General features: G+C 47.0%; 1 protein-coding gene across 5 annotated transcripts in view; it reads right to left on the minus strand.

Moving 5' to 3' along the window:
- akap6 (A kinase (PRKA) anchor protein 6) overlaps positions 1-20,000 on the minus strand; it is a 170,799-nt gene that overhangs the window by 69,693 nt on the left and 81,106 nt on the right. For all 5 annotated transcript variants that reach the window (XM_076748701.1, XM_076748702.1, XM_076748698.1 and 2 more), the window contains exons 14-15: positions 12,734-12,864; positions 5,897-6,017 (exon numbers count right to left, since the gene is read on the minus strand). In XM_076748701.1, the coding sequence (XP_076604816.1) occupies positions 5,897-6,017; positions 12,734-12,864 (252 nt within the window). The remainder of the gene's footprint in view (positions 1-5,896; positions 6,018-12,733; positions 12,865-20,000) is intronic.

Genomic DNA, 20,000 nt, shown 5'->3' on the forward strand with positions numbered 1-20,000 from the left:
TCTGGTGTACTCTGAGTATCTGGTGTACTCTGAGTATCTGGTGTACTCTGAGTATCTGGTGTACGGTGAGTATCTGGTGTACTGTGAGTATCTGGTGTACTCTGAGTATCTGGTGTACTGTGAGTATCTGGTGTACTCTGAGTATCTGGTGTACTCTGATTATCTGGTGTACTCTGAGTATCTGGTGTACTCTGAGTATCTGGTGTACTCTGAGTATCTGGTGTACTCTGAGTATTTGGTGTGCTGTTCTCAGACTTAATGTGCTTCATGTCTGCAGTGGGCAGGTGGTGAAGACAGCAGCCTCAGTCTTCCTCCTTCAGCAGGATAAAAACCAGCATCATAAACAATCAAGAAAATCCACTAGAAACCCAAACGGACGTTTCGCATCGTGGAGCCGTTATGAGGTCAGAGTAAACAGCTCCACCCATTAAAGGAGCTCCGCTGCTTTAGAGACAGACTTTAAGAGGCAGCAGAGACTGACGAAGGTCAAACTGTGGTTCTTAGAACAAAAACACTGCATCCTACACTTCCCACAATGCACTGCTTCCATTACACTCGTCCTGCCTGGTAAATGCTCGTGAAAGTCAACAGCCTGACTGTGCTGCAGACGTCCAGTGATCAATGAGACCAATCAGGGTCAGAGTCACTGTGACACTGTGGTACTCTGGAACTGTGATACTGTACTTCTGTGGTACTGTGGAACTGTGATACTGTACTTCTGTGGTACTGTGGTACTGTGATACTGTACTTCTGTGGTACTGTGGTACTGTGATACTGTACTTCTGTGGTACTGTGGTACTGTACTTCAGAGGTATTGTGGTACTGTGATACTGTACTTCTGTGGTAGTGTGGTACTGTGGTACTGTGATACTGTACTTCTGTGGTAGTGTGGTACTGTGGTACTGTACTTCTGTGGTAGTGTGGTACTGTGGTACTGTGATACTGTACTTCTGTGGTAGTGTGGTACTGTACTTCAGAGGTATTGTGGTACTGTGATACTGTGATACTGTACTTCTGTGGTATTGTGGTACTGTGATACTGTACTTCTGTGGTAGTGTGGTACTGTACTTCAGAGGTATTGTGGTACTGTGATACTGTGATACTGTACTTCAGAGGTATTGTGGTACTGTGATACTGTGATACTGTACTTCAGAGGTATTGTGGTACTAGAGGACACGATGAATACGAGTCTTCTCCAAACAGCTCGCTGCTCTTATAACACAATGAACTTTATGAACTGATGTTACACTCATTGAACCACAGAACTGACATTCCCCTGCCCCCCCCCCCCCCGACCACAAGAAGTTCCTCCTGGGATCAACGTGAACCTCGCAGGTGACCTACGTCTGACTGAAGGTGAGGAGTTCACACCTGTGCAAGGAGCTTTGATGAGTTTCTTCAGGGAGCAGAGCTCTGCTGTCGATGTAAACACTAAAAATATTTCTCACTTCAACCTGTTTTCATTGTCTCTGCTTGGCTGCTGAGTCACCGGATCCCTTAAAGGCCACTTCGGGGGCGGAACTCACCTGGTCCACAGCAGAACCAGAAGCCGGTTCAGCCTTAACGAACCTTAACCTTAATGAAAGCGACCACCAACACCTGGACACACCTCCTCTGACAGGAGAGCAAGCTGAGCGTCCTGCAGGTCATTTTCCCAACGACGCATCCAGATACGAGCAACAGGTGAAAGTATCAGGACAGAAGAAGTGACACACACGCACACACACACGTCTGTATCGGGACACACACACACACACACACACACACACACACACACACGTCTGTATCAGGACACACACACACACACACACACACACACACACACACACACACACACACACACACACACACACACTCCTCTCCTTCCTCCTCCCTCCTTTCCAAGGTTGATAAGTGCCTCCATCTAACATCACAATAAACAGTAGAGCCTCGGCCTGCCAAGCCTGCCCGCAGAAACAACTGTCAGCCCAGCTTTCCTTTTCCGGAGGACACACACACACACACACACACACACACACACACACACACACACGCACGCACGCGCACACACACACACACACACACACACACACACACAGAAAAAGAAACACAAAAATACACAGGCGAAGGCGCACACAGACACTCTCTCTTCACACTCTTTCTAAATTGCACACCAAACACAGACAAACACACACACACACACACACACACACACACACCTCCAAAAAGAACAACTTTTGTTGGGCCCTGGCGTTGCTATGGTTACAGGGTCGAGTCCCCCCAGCATTTTAGCAGAGCACAGCGAGGGTCTTTAACGGTCACATGGAGGGAAAAACACCGAAAAACAGGGGGTTTAGACACACACACACACACACACACACACACACACACACACACACACACGCACACACACGTGTTTCCATCACTTCTGGGGACATTACATAGACTTACATTCATTCGTGGACACTCACCCGAACCTTAATGATCTACGCTGTGGGGACCTGCATTTGGTCCCCATAAGTACAGAGAGTCCCCACAACGTGACCGTGTGAACAGATTTAAGTCCCCACAATGTAAGGAACACGCTGGCTACACACACAAACACAAACACACACACACACACACGCACACGCCCACACACACACACACACACACACACACAATGAAGTAACTGTTGAATAAGTTAATAAGACGTTAAAGAGTTTGAATAAACTGCTCAAAAATAAAGTTCAGACAGATGAAACGAATAAAAGTACCATATCAGAGTATTTGTTCGTAGTTTCTGGAAGTATAAAAACGCAGAATTGTGCTCGCAAGGCAGAAACTCTGAATACTGATGTTTGACAAATTAATCTTATCTCAAGGTTCATTCAGAGCTTCTTCCAAAGCTTCAACCTGCCTGAATCCGACGCTAAAGACCGTCATCATCATGTGACTCATGTGACGTCACCCGAGTCAGCTCCATCACCGATGAAGACGAGGAGACGCGGCTGAAGAATCCGCCTGGTTTCAGGTTATTTCTGTGACGAAGCAGCGGTGAAGAACGCGTGTAAAGCTGCAGCTCACGATCGTCTTCTGATCAGTGACTGTTGATTTCTCGTGTCTGATCGATTCCTGATTGGATGAAGTGAAACGTGACAAAATGAGATGTTTATGTGAGGAATGTTTGGAAAGATCGCAGCGAAACGGGACGTTCAAAATGTTTGGATGAAACCCGAAAACGCTGATAAATGAAAGATTTATTTGTAAATCTGTGAATTTATATTGACATCAGCTGTTTGTTTCAGGGTTTTTGAGTAAAGGATGAGAAGAATTGATGAGAAACAACGTAAAAAGAAAAGAAACAGAGCGAACAGAAAAGTGAAAAGTGAGCGATGTAAAGATAAAAATAGGCTCATATGAGCAGCTTACAGTATACAGGCCTGTCTGAGGAGGGAGAGACAGTACGAGAAAGCGACCTTGGACCGGGCGAGGAGACGCTGTCGAGCTCCACATCAATATTTTAACAGCAGAGTTGACACATCAAAAAAAAAAGGGAGAGAGAGAGAGAAGGAGAAAGACAGAGAGAAGAAGAAGAAGAATGCCCAGCGATTCCAGAGTCATCTAAAATTCATGCATGCATCATCGCCGTCATGAATATTCATACGGGGATGAATATTTAAGAGCGACTCCTATGGAGAAATTAGGTTCATCTTTACACTTATCAATAATTCGCAGGCCAGGTGGGTCTCATCGGCCACTAAATAAATCATGTCTGCACACGCCGGAAAAAAAGAAAAGTTTGGACGAGCACAGAAAGACGGAAAACAACACAAAGTTATGTGTGTGTGGCGCTTGGCAGCAGTGCCTTCTGGGTAAGGAGGGAATGAGATGTCAGCGGTTCGACCACTGAAACAACCGCTGTGTGTGTGTGTGTGTGTGTGTGTGTGTGTGTGTGTGTGTGTGTGTGTGTGTATGTGTGTGTGTGAACGTGTGTGAATACATGTGTGTTTTTCTGAGCCACAGTGTGTCTTTCTGTCTTTACACACATGCTGGGCTTTAACACACACACGTCGGGCTTTAACACACACGTTAAACGTTGACTGTTTTCACGCTCCGGCGTGCTCGCAGTCGCAGTGCGTCTCTGCTGAAGGTCGGTCAGAAACATCTGGACAAGATGAACCGAGATGGAGACATTTTTTACAGATGGTCCCCAGAGGACAAGTCCTGACGACCGTGGTGCTAACAGCCGTATGTTAGCATGCTAACATTAGCATGAAGCCAGAAACACAGTTAAGCTGACTTCCTCTGTTTGTTTACCGTTCAACCACTCAACCAAAAAAATCTCTTTTACCTCGTTAAATATTTATACTGGTTTGTTAACAGGGAGAACTGGAGCTGTGTGCTTTTAATTAGCTGAATTATTGTTTTAGGATTTTATTAACTCTGCAGCCGCTGTGCCGCGGGTTTGGTGACACATCACTGGAGCTCCGTCCATGAGGTCAGCATGAAGATATCAGAGCTGTTGGAAACACATCATGCACACAAAGTACACGTACAGCCTGCAGAAGCTTCGGACAGTGCGACGCTAACTGTGACAGGAAGTTCTGTCTTTGTCTGACATTGCGTTTAAAGTTAAATCAGAACTTTAAATTCGTCAAACGAGTTAATTTGCATCGGACTCGTGTGGAATCAGCGCTCAGCAGGCTGATTACGGCATTCTGATAAAATATGAAATGCTTTTTAAAATGCCATTTTCTGGAGTGTAGAAGCTGTGCAGCAACAAATACATATATTTTACTGTCTGCCTTTGATTCCTCTATCTGTGTGTGTGTGCGTGTGTGTGTGTGTGTGTGTACATGTGTGAAGGACAGAAGAGGATGACTCAGATCTCTAATCGTAACACATGCTGTTCCTCTGTCTCATTTGGCTGCAGTGAAGTCATTACACACACACACACACACACACACACACACACACACACACACACACACACACACACACTCTTCTCTATGATATGGTTATGAGGGAGGCTATGCCTTGTAATCCCATTCTCCTTGGTAAGGATGAAGACAGGGTGTGTGTGTGTGTGTGTGTGTGTGTGTGTGTGTGTGTGTGTGTCTGGCTGGAAAAGGGGATGGTGAGGTGGAGGGAGGAGTGAAGTGTGGGGGGGCATCATTTGCGGTAGCTCCCTCTGTGTTTGGACATGTTTTGACGTTTTGATCAGCTGATCGGCAGACGTCCTCGCCGTCCCTGAACGTGACACCTGTCGCTCTCACAGGACGCCGCTCAGACGAAGAGTTTGTGATGAAGCTGCAGCGTCGACATGCGTCACAGCGCAGAAACAGGACGCGCTGTGATGAAGCACGGCGGCTGCACACGCGATGACGCGTAACTCCAACTGTGCTCATCGACGGCTGTTTCCCCAAACAATCAGCCAATCAGAGCTTTGCAGGCAGGATGAAGAGCGAGGATCTTCCTACACACACAGTTAACTGCACCGCTATCACAGCCTGAGGAGTTAACGAAAAGTCGTTTCTGGGCATACAGTGGAAACCTTCATGGTTTGAGGACAGTCAGAAGGTTTCAGCCCAGCCGGCAGGTAAAATGTCGCCACTGTGTGTTTCTGCAACCGCAGAGATGTTAAATTTGTACGTGAGACGGCTGCCAATCAGCAGAAGACCGATGGAGCCGCGTGTCTCACCATTAAACCGTCATTCTCCAGCCGTGTTCGTGGCAACATGTCTGAGCGTTTGAAGCCGAACCACGACCGTTTCCTGAATCTAACCAGACCTGAACCACAGCGCTGTCACAGATATTTGGATTCAGCCTTCTGACATTTAGAGGCATCAGCCACGAGAGGAGAACCCTGAAGTCACCGTGTGCAAAGACAGACGTCTGCGAGTCCCACACAGACGGACAGCAGAGCTCGTCTTACCTTGAAGAGGTGATGTCTCTGCTCCTCCGACATCATCAGCTGGTGACTGTCCGTTACCATGGCGTCCATGTCCATCAGCCAATCCCAGAGCTCCTGGTACTCGGCCTCAAACTCCTGCAGACTGAGGAGAAAGAGACACGATGGAGTTGAATTACTGCTCTAACTCGTTTCTCTCTTTTCTGTCATTCACACCGTGTTTCCCACATGTTCCACTTCCTGTTATTGTTTCTTGTGTTGTTGTAATATTCGTTTGTCCCGCGGCCGTGAGACACGTGCATCTCGTTATGTTGATAACGAACGCAGTTGAAAATGAGACGGAGACAAACAGGACGTCACAGAACACGAGTCAGCTGACTGAGAGCAGAGCTGCAGGTTGTTCAGCTGTGTGGAAAACTAAATGTCAGGAGGAGACGGAGACGGAGACGGAGACGAAGACGGAGACGCGGTTCGGTTCGGATTCAGGAGATGGTTTTGGTTTTTCAAACAGATGGTTCCAGTTTTTTGTTCATTCTGGATTTTCTCAAAAGAACCAAGAGGCTTAAAACGAAGTGTATTGACAGGAGACTCACCGATTGGACAGTTTTGGTGTCATTTAGAGTTTTAACGGTAAATCTGTCTCTGCTTTATTCGTCTTCTTTGGTGTTTGTGTCCAGACAAATGCTGTTTTCAGTCTGGCTGCTCTTCTTTTCAGGTAACTGCAGGAGTCCAGACGTTCGATTGTGAAAATTAATATTTGACTGTGTGGAAAAACAGCAGCACTGACAGAAATCTGTCCGACATGTTCGAGTCTCTGCAGTCAAAACGTCAAATGAAAAGAAATCCAGGTTTAGACGTGAAAATGTTCCATCTGTGAATTAAACCAAACCGGTGCTGGTGATGACTGTTGGACAGCGGAAAGACCAAGCGAGAAAGTTTTGATGAGTTTGAATGAAGTTTATTTTACGATGATAAAATCACTGTTTTTGTGAATGGAGTCTGGTGGCTTTGGGGACAGAACGGCTAAAAGGATCTGACTCTTCAACCACAGTGTATCTCTGCAGGGATCCTTTCCGCGATGCTGTCAGACACAAACAATAACAATCTGAACCTGTCAGAGGCAAAAACAAACACCACGTACGCTGAGAGGCGTCACAGATCAGAGGGATCTGACGAATCTCATTCAACACTGACAGACTCCAGAAACTGTTGTCTCGACTCGTCACTCGGACACAAAAACATGTGAAAACAGGGTCCATAATCAGACCATATTTACAAACGTCCAGGACACGAGGACCAGAATGGAGAATGGAGGACGCGAGTAGAGACGGGCTGACTGGTCACGATCTGACGTGGTGGTGTGGACGGACGGACTCATCCGTCCACACTCAAGGAGGACGACAGTTTGTCCACAGGGTCAGCGGCTGTCCAGCTGCTGAATTCATTAAAGCTCATTTCCACTGCGAGCGTCCCGGCTTGGACGTGGACTTGGAAGAGACCCACTTTCACCTCTCCTCCACCTCCTCCTCCCTCCTCCTCCCTCCTTCTTCCTCTATCTGCTTCATCTCACACCCTCCCTCCTCCTCCTCCCTTCCACCTCCTCTCTTACTGTCCACACTCTTTGTTCACCTCCTCTAATTTTTCCTCCTTCTCCTCCTCCTCTTCTTTCCATCACTTTCCCTCAACATCTCTCCTCCAGCCTCCTCTCTCCCCCTCCTCCCCCTCCTCCCCGTCCTCTCACCTCCTCCTCCTCGACACAGGATCACATCAAATATTTATGCTGCTGGAACAGGGGCCGATTGCTCAAACACACACATTACTGTCAGCCGTTTTGTTAAGGTGTGTGTGTGTGTGTGTGTGTGTGTGTGTGTGTGTTTATTATTTATATATGCGCTGGTTTTCGGTCTCGGCGGGGATCGCCAACATGTTTCTCAACATTAGCAGTGAAATTGTTTGGATTTCTCCGCTCGCCGCCGCCGACAGTTTGACAGCTCTGTCAGGCCCATGGTGTTTCCACGACAACACACACACACACACACGCACACGCATGCACACACACAGTCGTGTTTCTAGCACTTTTGGGGACACTACACACACGTTAATTTCCTGAAGACTTACTTTAACCTTAACTTAAACCAAACCCTTAACCTGAAATTAATCCTTAAAATGTAACGATTCTCCTGATGGAGGCTGTGCCGAGTCCCCACAAAGAAGACGAGTCCCCAAAAAGAGGACGAGTCCCCAAAAAAAAAGACGAGTCCCCAAAAAGAGGACGAGGACCCACAAAGAAGACGAGTCCCCACAAAGAAGACGAGTCCCCACAAAGAAGACGAGTCCCCAAAAAGAGGACGAGTCCCCACAAAGAAGACGAGTCCCCAAAAAGAGGACGAGTCCCCACAAAGAAGACGAGTCCCCACGAAGAAGACAAATCCCCAAAAAGAAGAAAAGAGTCCCCACGATGTCAATGTGTACACAGACTCCCGACAACATGAGTATGACACCCTGACACACACACACACACACACACACACACACACACACACACACACCACCTCCATCTCTTCCTGTTTCATTCATGAATGAATCTTCTGAACACAAACATGTTTCTGTCCCTACGCGTCTTCATATATTACCCATAATTCTCTAGGTCCTCACCTTCACCCTAAAACTATCCTCACCTTTAACCTTTAACCTTAAAATCTTCCTCCTCACTTCGACTGAACCATCTCTTCCAACTTCCCTCCTCCTCATCATCTCCTCTTCAGAGTCCTGCTCCTCTCCTCCCTCTTTCCCTCCCCTCTCCCTTGTCCTCCAGTGTGAGTGACTCTCACTAAAATAAAAACAGAGAAGAAGAAAGCGAAGGAAGCGAGCGCTGCCTCCTTCCCTCGAGGCGGCGTTCCTCATTATGCGGCGAGCCGAGCGGCCCTTTACTGACTCAGACAGATGAAGCAGATACAACACTCGCACAGATTGTTTTCTCTTGTCATTTGTCGTTTTTCCGCCCCCCCCACCCCGCCCTCCTCTCCCCCCTTTCCGTCTTGTTCTCACACTAATGTTAACTAAACGCTTTGTAAAACAGGATCTCTCGGGGGGAGGAAGACGAGGAAACAGACAAATCGGAGAGGAAGGAGCGACGTGGCGGCGCTGCGGGGCTGCGTTCGACACCGGGACAGTTACAGAGCGTTTGAAGTGTCAGGTTGGCTTTCTGTCACGCGGCGCTGACGGAGCGCGTGGGAGCGTCACGGAGAGCCGACCTGACATTTAGTCACTTGAGGAAATTCAAATTACGGGAATCTATTATTCATTTCTAACTCGTCACAGTTCCAGTCGACACTGGAAACAAAAAAGCGTAGCAGGGATCACGTGAACATGTGAGGATGTAAATACGGAAACAACGGACTGACGTCTACAGTCGTTAAGAGACATTTCGCTGAGAGGAAACTCAGATTTAATCACTCAAAGAGGAATTAAATCGATTGTTTGTGTGACGTCAACATCGTCAGCTTGGATTCTGCTTCCAGGTGTGGTCTGTCGCAGGCACACCTGACAGTGAGGTCACAGCGCACTGACACCGCCTGGAGGACGCGTGATATCACTGCAGCACGAGGAGAAGTTAAACCAACGGAAAAAGGATTTAAAACATTCCTGTTATTTCAGAACAGCGAAGTTAATCCATGTCTGGAAATATTTAGTTCTAGAAATTTGGTGACTGTACTCTGAGCTAACATGCTAACCAGCGGAGCTAACACAGTCAGTCACAGCATTTATTCCCTCTGCACTGTGTCAGTTCCCAAAGCTAACCAGGTTGCTAACAGTTGCTTAGCAAAGACTGTAAGTTCACACAGTTTATTTAAGTTTACGCTCCGACAGAGGAGGTTAAAGGAAACTGACAGACCAGCCAATCACTGAGGAGCTTCCATCACAGCGAGCAGAATCTACTCATGTGCTCATTAGTGCGTCACCTCCTTTAAGGCGCACACATTTCAGGAGTGTTTGGGGCGTCGTGGCGCTCAGTGTGAGCTGCTGGTTGAAACACATGCAGCGTCTCTCCAGTCAGGCTTAAATGGATGGATTTGCCATCATCCTCCGCTTTCTCTCTCCGCTGCCTGCTGCTGCAACAACGATAGCAGCTGTAACCGCTGTCTCTAATTCATCATCCACCATGCAGCGGGACGAAGAGCGGGAGGAAGAGGAGGGGAGGGAGAGACGGAAAGGGAGAGGGAAGACGAGAAGGGTGGAGAAAGGAGAGCATGGGGGAAACAGGAGAAGAGAGAGGAGGAAGGAATGAAGAGGAAAGGGGGGAAGAAAGTTCAAAGTCAAGAGAAAAGAGGGGAGGAAGATGGGGGAGAAAGGAGACAAACGAAGGAAAAGGGAGAGAAGACAAAGAAAAGGGAAGTAAGAGACAGAAGGAAATACAGAAAACAAATAAAGAGAAAAGGAAAGTGGAAGTGAGGAAGGACTGTGAGGATGACGAGGAAGAGGGGGAAAGGAAGGAGTGAAGGAGGGAGGACAGGAGAGGGGGATGAAATGACAGAGTGAAAGGTTGAATGAGTCATATCGGCAGCCGTCACCTTTCAGTCACAGACTCTGTTGGATTTATGAGGTGATTCACCGACGCTCGTCGTATTTAATGGATTCATCCTGCAGAGACACTGAAAGCAGACGAGCGAGAGCAGGAGCACAGCGGCTCCTGCTGACGTTCACCCACTCATCCATCCATTCACTCGCTCACCCATCCACTCTGACGTATTCACCCTGCAGACATTCAAACCCAAACTGTTGCAGAGTTGGCGCAATTTGACTCATTCATTCATCTACCCCATTCACTCACTCACTCACTTTGTTAGCTGCTCTTATTTACTCATTCATTCATTCATTCCCTAATATCCTAACTCATGAGTTCATTTAATCATTCATTTTATCATTTTATGAAGTCATTTACACCCTCTTTCATTAATTTACCGATTTATTCATCCAGTCACTCACTCAGACAGTAATTTATTCACTCATGAATTCATTTTTTATTTATTATTTTATTAATTAATTCATCCAGTCAATCACACAGCCAATCTTTAAATCTCTCAATAATTTAAAAAAGATGATTCAATCACTCCATCATTAACACATTCATTTACTCACTATTTTGTCTTAAAAAAAATTTGAAATGAAAATGCAAATGAAAATGAATGAATGAATGAGTGAATGAATGAGTTAGGATAGATTTATTTAAATAACAGAAATTATTCAAAGGTCCTATGAATGAGTGGATAAATTAATGAATTAATGTTTATTAAGATTGCACATCAAGCTGCTCCTCAGGTCAGTTTGACACATCGTGGATGTTTGTTGAGTCTTGATGTCAAACAAACAAACAAACAAACAAACAAACAAACAAACAACGAAACGTCCATTAATGTTTTTTACAGCCCAAAACTGTCAGTTTGGATCATTTTTATTTGAGAAAAACTGTTTGAACCATTGATCAACAAGAACAACGACACGATTCACTGATGTAGAAATAATGTTTTCTTCTTCAACCAAACCTCATTCATTTTCTGTCTAATTTAACGACTGATTAATAGAAATAATGAGCAGACGTTCAGTTCACAGCAGGTGGCCATTTATTGGGCTTTTTAGTGATATATACATTTAAAAAGCAGCGTTTTTTTTAAATTGTTTTACGAAATTTCTTCTGCAGTCTTTTAGGATTGAGATGTTTTGCGTGAGATCAGTAAATAATTCAGTCTGACCTTCATTTTCTTCACAAGTGAAGCAAAACCAAAAATCTCAACTGAGCTGAACTCAGAGCAAAAAAAAACAAAAAAAACATGCAACATCCAATTAATACGGAACTCATCCCACACACCGCTGCACTGGACACACACACACACACACACACACACACACACACACACAAATGTAAATCTGAAGAGCAGCTAATATATGAATAACCAATTAGTGTCCAACACATCCAATGTAAATTAGTGAAACATTACACTGCAGCCACAGAGGACTGAAAACACAAATAAATGAGTGTTTTCTTTATGTGTGTGTGAGCGTGTGTGTTTGTGTGTGTGTGTGTGAGCGCTTGCACACACTGCATCCTTCATGAAAGTCACTGTGACGACGAGCTGACAACACCAACAAAGTCTGCAGAACAAAACATGCTACAGACTGAGAGTGAGCGATGTAAGCTTCATTTTTCATTTGCATACACACAACGCTGTGTGTGTGTGTGTGTGTGTGTGTGTGTGTGCCCTGCGTGTGAGCGATAACCGCGGAGGGAGCCTCCTCAAAGCCGCGGATGAATCGCCGACAGGCAGCGTGACCAAAGACGCCGCTCGCCGAGCCGAGCCTGGCCACACCAGATTACTGCTGTTAACACTCCAGCGCTGTGTGTGCGTGGCTGCACTCAGCTGTGTGTGTCACATGGTGCTGAGCCGTCGTGGCTCGGTCTTGTTTTCTTCTTCTACTGTTCGTCTATTCTGTTCTTTCCGTTTGATAACTCACAGGGACTTCTGACCGAGCCACCTGACGTGAACGCACGATGAGACGCAGTCAACGCGTGTTCACACCTGTACGGTTCAGCACATTCACACCTGGAGGCAGGTGAGCGCTGCAGATCACAGCGGCGGTCTGGACTCAGGCCTCTCAGACACCTCAGTGCTGAACATGAGGGAACGGCTACAGATCCAACCATCAGCCTCCCACTCAGGCCGCCATATTTCACAGCTGGCATAGCGGCCATGTTTGGTACTGCACAGTCATGTGACACACTCCGGCCTTAAAGGGCTGTTTTAAACACCCAGAAGGCGGCTGTGACAGCCCATAATGACACGCTCCGTCCTTCACGGTGTTTACCTGTTGTTCCTGGCCAGCTGGCTGTAGAGCCTCCTGCTGGCGGGCGGGGGGTACTGCAGGCTGCTCAGTTTGACGGCCATCTGCTCCAGGGCGGCTCGCTGGGCCTCACACTGACTGGAGATCAGCTCAGCCTGGAAGACACAGAGCAGGGCACACAGGCGTCAAACACACGACACACTGAGGATGTTCATGACGGCGAGAGGACGAACCGAGTCACGGACGCTGCGAAGGCGGTAGCTATCTTCTCGTTAAACTTAGTGAGATGTGATGAACAGGGCGGCCTGTAGGGGGCGCCTGAAGCTCCCAATGAACCATTTTAGCTTTTTTATAGAACGTGTGAACCTAAAAGTTGATGCACTTTGAACTGAAAACTACCCTTCAAACATGAAAATGTGTTACAGCAGATGAGCAGAATCAGGTGTGTGTGTGTGTGTGTGTGTGTGTGTGTGTGTGTGTGTGTGTGTGTGTGTGTGTGAGTGTCACTGGGATCGTGTCCTCTGAGTATGATTAGCTGTTTATTGCAGATGAATGAGATTCGGCTGTGCCATATTTTGACGGACGTGCCCTTTAAAGCCCCGCGAGCGGCCATTGAGCCACTAGAAACACACTCCACACTTATCCTGCACCCTCATCTCGGCTGGCGCGCACACACACACACACACAGACACACACACACACACACAGTGATACATCCATATGTACATGTGTATGCATATCAATGTATATCCCACTTCTGATTTCTCTCACACACACACATGCCTCGAACACAAATTACCCATAAAACCACACACGCACATTTAGCATGAATTGCTTTTCTCTCGCACAAATTACCTCTCACACACTCTCACACACTCTCACACACACACACACACACACACACACACACACACACACACACACACAAGCCTGCACAAATGCTCCCATAAAGCCACACGCACACATATCGACCCTGAATTGTTCAACACACACAAAAATAAACATATACACACATATTCACACATGGAGCAGTCTCACAAATTATCCTTCACACACACACACACACACACACACACACACACACACACACACACACACACACACACAGCTAGTTGCACTCAGTATCCAGACAATCATATAGAGGCACTCAGCGCGCCGCTCAGATGTAATTGCATACAAACTATATGGAGATGAGGCTTCAATTGAACCAATGAAGGCAGAGTGAGAGTGTACAAACAGCGACACACACACAGACACACAGACACACACACACACAGACACACACACACACACACGCCTGCCTTTTCCTCATTTGGTAACAATCTGAATAAAGTGTCGTCGCGTCGCGTTCGCCGTCCGATCTACTTAGCGGACTCGGCGGAAGGATCTGGAAAGGTCATCCAATCTGTGGAAGGCAGAGCCGCTCAATCAGAGAGCTAATAAACAAACAGGCAACACACAATCACCGGCGCCGCCTGCGTGTGTGTGCTCAGGTGTGTGTGACTGAGGGGATGTTTTGTTTGCGTGTGTGCTGCTATTACAGAAATGAAGCTAACTGGAAGCTCTCAGAGAAATTTCTCCTCACTTTGTCTAAACGTCTCTCCACTTTCCTTCATTACTGCTCGCTGCTTCTCTCCTGGTCGCGTTTGCGGGCTGTTTGCTGGCTGGTTAGTCCGTCAGTGAGTCAGTAAATCAGTCAAGTTGTTCATTAGCTGGTCAGATTGTTCTTTTCTTTGCTAAATTGTTCCTTCACGCGGCTGATAACTCTGACTCTGGGTGCAGAATTACATTTAAAAAACCTCTAATTTAGAGGTAAAAGAAAGTCAGAGTTAAAGCGGGAGGACACATTCATCAGACGCGCTCCTGCTTACTGTAAGGAGGGAGTGACCTTTGTGAGCCGCCGCCAGGTGATCAGATGATTAATCACACGTGTGCTCAAAGAGGGACAGCCAATCACGCGGGTGGGTTTAACCCTCGCCACCTTGTTCATCCTTTAAGGGAATCTAACCAGTGAAGTTTCTCTCCAGAAGTCTGAATTTAGTTTAATCTGTTAAATCTCTCATATTTGTAAAAGACAGGTGGACCTGATGTCTCCGCAGGTGAAGACAACAAAGCTTCATTCTCAATCTAACCTGAACGTTTCAGTCCAAAGCGTCTCAGCCGGTCACTAAACCTGCTTCATGATGGACGACACGTATCGTCTCTGAGACACTCGCTTCATCGCAGCCTCTGATATGAAAACTATGAATTTCTATTTAATCGTGGACGAGCAGAAAAAGTTATTTGTTGGCATGAGTTTGAAACAGCGAATGTAAATTTGTCGTCGCTGAGTGAAGAAGACCTCAGTCAGTCAGGACGAAGGTCAGTAACTCAGTCAGTTATTTATTCAGTTCATCGTTTCCCAAGTTTGCAGCAAGCAAGCGAACGCAATCTTATGGTTGTAATTGGCTTTTTCATACCTAACAGCTGACTAAAGCCATAATGAAACACACACACACACACACACACACACACACACACACACACACACACACACACACAAAGTGAAGCAATTTCTCCTGGACGCCTTGAGGACACAAAACTGGAACACAGTGTCTGTTTAAAACACACACACACACACACACACACACACACACACACACACACACGCGCACACACACACACACTGATGAGTTGGGCTGCTTCCCAGTCTGAAGGATCTTCAAGGATTTCTGTCAGAAATTATTTCTCTTCAAACTAGACTCATGGCTCCATCTGTTAGTGTGAGAGTCTGTGAGTGTGTGTGTGTACTCATTGTCTGACACACACACACACACATACACACACACTCACACAGTGTAATGTGTGTGTAGCCTGAGCTGCCACTGAAACATAACTCAGCACAGAGGCTGAAGACAGAGGCGTTGGTTAGCACGGCGCTAACTTGTGACGACCAATGAAAACGTCACATGGTTCTTGTTTTTGTTTACTTTATTTGTGTTTTTTACATCCTGTGTCTTATTTTCCTCATTTTCGGCTGTAACTTATGGCAACAGTTTAGTCATTATTCAAACTAAAATGAAATAAAACTGGTGAGACGATGGCAGCGCTCGCACACAAACCAAAGACTTGTGAGCTGTCCGTGGTGCTGAACCTGCTGCACGCCGACTGGACAGGAAGGCACGCCCTTTGAGCAACGTAAGTGACAGGGCGACGAGCACTACAGAGGAAATAACCACAACAGAAAACAGCTGATCTCAGCAGAATCACAGTAAAACCTGATCAACGTCACATTTTATATTGGACTCAGTCACAGAAATCACTTCTCCTGCCGTTTAACCAGGCTAACGCCGTGTCTTCAGGACGACACTGATGTTCAAGGACCAAACATCGTACCTGCAAACTACTGATTCTCCTCAGCTTCAGCGATATTTGTTTATCTGCATTTCGTGCAAAATAGCAAATCTTCGCATGCTAACATGGTCAATTCGATGTGTTAGCATTTAGCTCAAAGCACCGCTGTCAGACTCTCAGAAACCTGCTGCAGTCAAAGCGAGGCAGAACGCTAACTGGACATCTGTTGTTGAAATATGTCCATAAAATGTGGCACAAAAATCAGAGCATCCCGAGCAGAGCGCAGCGTGAAGACGCTCTGAGGACGGACGTCTCCGCAGACGTCTGCGCGCCGCTAAAGGAAGCAAACACACAGAAACACTACAGCAAACATGGCGGCCGTTGACATTTGTGATCATCTGACTGCTGCTGTCGTGCTGCTTCACGCCCAGATGATGAGAATAAAACAGGGAAACACAGTTGTGTGTGTGTGTGTGTGTGTGTGTGTGTGAGATAAGGCTGAGTTCAGTGTTTCCAGTCTTGTCTTTAATGCTGCTAACAGACACAAGAATCAATAAGAATCTGCCTCATTTGATGAATATGTAGAATTCCCCTGACACACACACACACACACACACACACACACACACACACACAAACAGTTTGTTTTTTCTGTAGATCTGCTTGTGTGCATGTGTGTGTGTGTGTGTGTGTGTGTGTGTGCTGCACTTCTATGTGCTGAATCAAGTAATTTTGGGGGTTTTTGTTTACATGTCAGGGCCAATTTACCCAGCATCCCTGGAAACCCTTACAAGCACATCTCCCTTGAGGTGTGTGGGTGTGTTGATATGTTCGCATGTGTGTGTGTTCAATGCATGTTTTCATGTTTAAAAAATATATGTGTGTGTGTGTGTGTGTGTGTGTGTGTGTGTGTGTGTGTTTGCTGGCAAGCGTGCTGCTTGATTTGCTGCTGTGAAAATGTGTCTCGATCCCCTCGGTGTGTACACATGTCCGAACGAGCTTGTGTGTGTGTGTGTGTGTGTGTGTGCGCGTCTGAGTGTGTGTGTGTCTCCTGGGGTTTTCCCGGGGCTATAACTGCCAATCAAACAGCAGTGTTAGGACTGAGAGCTGAGCAGCAGCAGCAGCATGTCGACACACTGCAGCATCCAAAACACACCGTCTGCTCAGCACCGTTCAGTAAAAACAACCATCAGCCAATAAGTCGACACACTAATCAATCGACTGATCAATCACGTGACGGAGACACACTGTGCGAACAAACAGGGACGTTCACTCCTCACGTCTCTGCCTCCTGTCCGTCACCCACGGAGCAGCAGCGAGGCGCCTGCAGTGTCGCCTTAACATCAGGAGTCATGTGACTGACCTCTGGCCTATCGATCGCTGCCACGAGCTTTGTTTCCAGGCCGGTCTGTGTCGGTCAACACCACTGTGTCTCACTGCTGGACCGACTGTCGTGATGTCAACATGGTGCAGCAGACGCTCTAACCTCCAGAGGGCACTTCAGCCAATCACAGCAAGCGACGTCACGCCGTTAACCACCATGCAGCCACGCTCAGGTTATGGTGCCGCCTTTCACTGGTGAAGGCAGGTCCCACCTGATCAGGTAACCGGATGCAGTCATTTTACCAATCGTCTGAAGGACGACGTTTTGCGTCTCGTTGTCTCGTGTCTTCGTCTCCGCGGTCCTCCATCTTTGTGTCTTCAGTGTGTTAACGTGTTGCGTTGATGACGTGCAGCACATTTAACGACAAGCCGCAACTTGTTTTAATCAGTGAGCCATCAGAGAGGTTTGTCTTCTGACTCCACATTTGATATTAATTTCTTTAGATATGTGTGTGTGTGTGTGTGTGTGTGTGTGTGTGTGTGTGTCGCAGGTCAATACTGGAGGTGAGATATTCCAATAACAGGGTGTTTTTGTCTTGATAGAGCGGAGCAGTGGGTAATGATATAGGATCAATAATGGATATGAGATGGCTGCATCCAGCTGCCAGCAAACACACACACACACACACACACACACACACACACACACACACACACACACACCTGCGACTGCGCTTGTCGATACCGTAATACAGTTTGATTTGTGTGAAGCAGTTGAATGAACGCTCCACTTTCATCTTTGAGGACGGAATAAAAAATTGTGAGCCATGCAGCACACACACACACACACACACACACACACACACACACACACACGCACACGTAAACACCCTGTAAAACCTCTTCAGTTTATGACAATCAGACCATAACAGATGTGAGCAGCACAGAGGCAGCAGGTTACAAACACAAAATGTGCTGTTCATATGAATGTGAACATTTGCAACACAGACCTACGAGTACGTGTGTGTGTGTGTGTGTGTGTGTGTGTGTGTGTGTGTGTGTGTGTGTGTGTGTGTGTGTGTGTGTGTGTGTGTGTGTGTGTCTTGTCCGCGGGCTGCTTGTGTTGTCCAGATGTTTCCACTGAAGCTTTCATCTGAAGCTAAAATCAACTAAACAAACCTTCAGCTCACCTCCACTCCTCCTCTTTCTGACCTTTCCTAATCTCCTTCCCCTTCTCCCCCTTCTCCTCCTCCTCCCCCTTCTCCTCCTCCTCCTCCTCTTCCTCCATCCTCTTGTTCATTTTGTTTCAGAAAGCAAGAATAAAATGAGACAGAAACTGCAGCGGGGGGAAGAAGCAGATTCAGAAGTTGGAAGAAATTCTCCTGAAGAGCAGCTGTGTGTACACACACACACACACACACACACACACACACACCAGTTTTAACTGTTGTGTGAAGATGCTGATTGGCCCTCCCTGATCCACGCCATCACCTCCTTCTCAGACTCCCACAATCCCCTGCGCTCCCCTCCATGAGGCCCAGTCTTTCTGTACGCGCCGCCGCCGCCTCGACCTCGTCTCTCAGTCTTTGTCATTAAGATCCGATTTTTTTATGTTGGTTAATTATTTCCTAATTAGTTTGCGTGTTAATTAGAACAGTGGCTAGTGTTAATTAGCTGTATTAATGGGCGCTGCGGTAGCACCTGCCCCCAGCGCCGGGCGCCGCTGCCGCCTGCCTGATATCTTCATCTCAAACTCGCTCAGCTTCCTCACTGCGGGCGAGCGAGTGGGAAACGTGTCCGACATGACGATGCTGCGTGAAAAGTCAAAGCTCCGACACGTCAAATCTGCCTGTTGAAAAGCTTTTGTTTCTCTCTTCAATATTTTGACCTGCTGTCAATCAAAACAATGATAACAAGCAGCTGGATGACATCATGACGCAGCGAGGGATCATGGGAGACGCTGTCTTCATCCACCAACACTGCTGATGAAAACCTGAGATGAGTTTAATTCACGCCTGTTCAGTCGCTCTCGCTGACGTCCGTCCTCGCTCTGAGGGATCAGCTGGTTTCCTTTGCCACCAGCAGGTGATCAGGTGACTGAAAGGTGTGTAAACGCCAAACAACAACCTAAGTTATAAAGTTATTTGTTTACTGGATCTCTGCGCTGACATGAGTTTCCCCTGCAGCCACTAGATGGCGCCTCCAGGAGCAGACTGACCTCAGTGAAGCCTGAAACACGGTAACAGAAGGAAACTGAAGCTTTTCCTTGACATGAATGAGTGAATTGATGACGTCCATTAATCAATTTCACTTCCTGTCTTGGAGGCAAATCTGAACATTATTACAATTTCACTACTTTTACGACTTAAAGGAAGTCAGTCAGTTTTAGGTCACACGTTCTGGACTGGATCCAATCATCCAATCACAGGTTCAGCAGCTGCCTGGTGACCACCTGCTCGCCTCCCTCTCCTCATCAGAAACGACGGGCTTCATGTCGCCTCCGGTCCGAAGCCGCTCAGAAACCTCGGCGTGCTAAAAGGCACTTCAGCAGTCACTGACTCTGCTCCCACAACAGACCATCATCTGCTGACCTGTGCAGTCTGAGAGTCAGCAGCAGTTCAGCATCTTAAACACA

This window comes from Chaetodon auriga, chromosome 14 (genome assembly GCF_051107435.1).
Source record: "Chaetodon auriga isolate fChaAug3 chromosome 14, fChaAug3.hap1, whole genome shotgun sequence".
NCBI classification, from domain to species: domain Eukaryota; kingdom Metazoa; phylum Chordata; class Actinopteri; order Chaetodontiformes; family Chaetodontidae; genus Chaetodon; species Chaetodon auriga.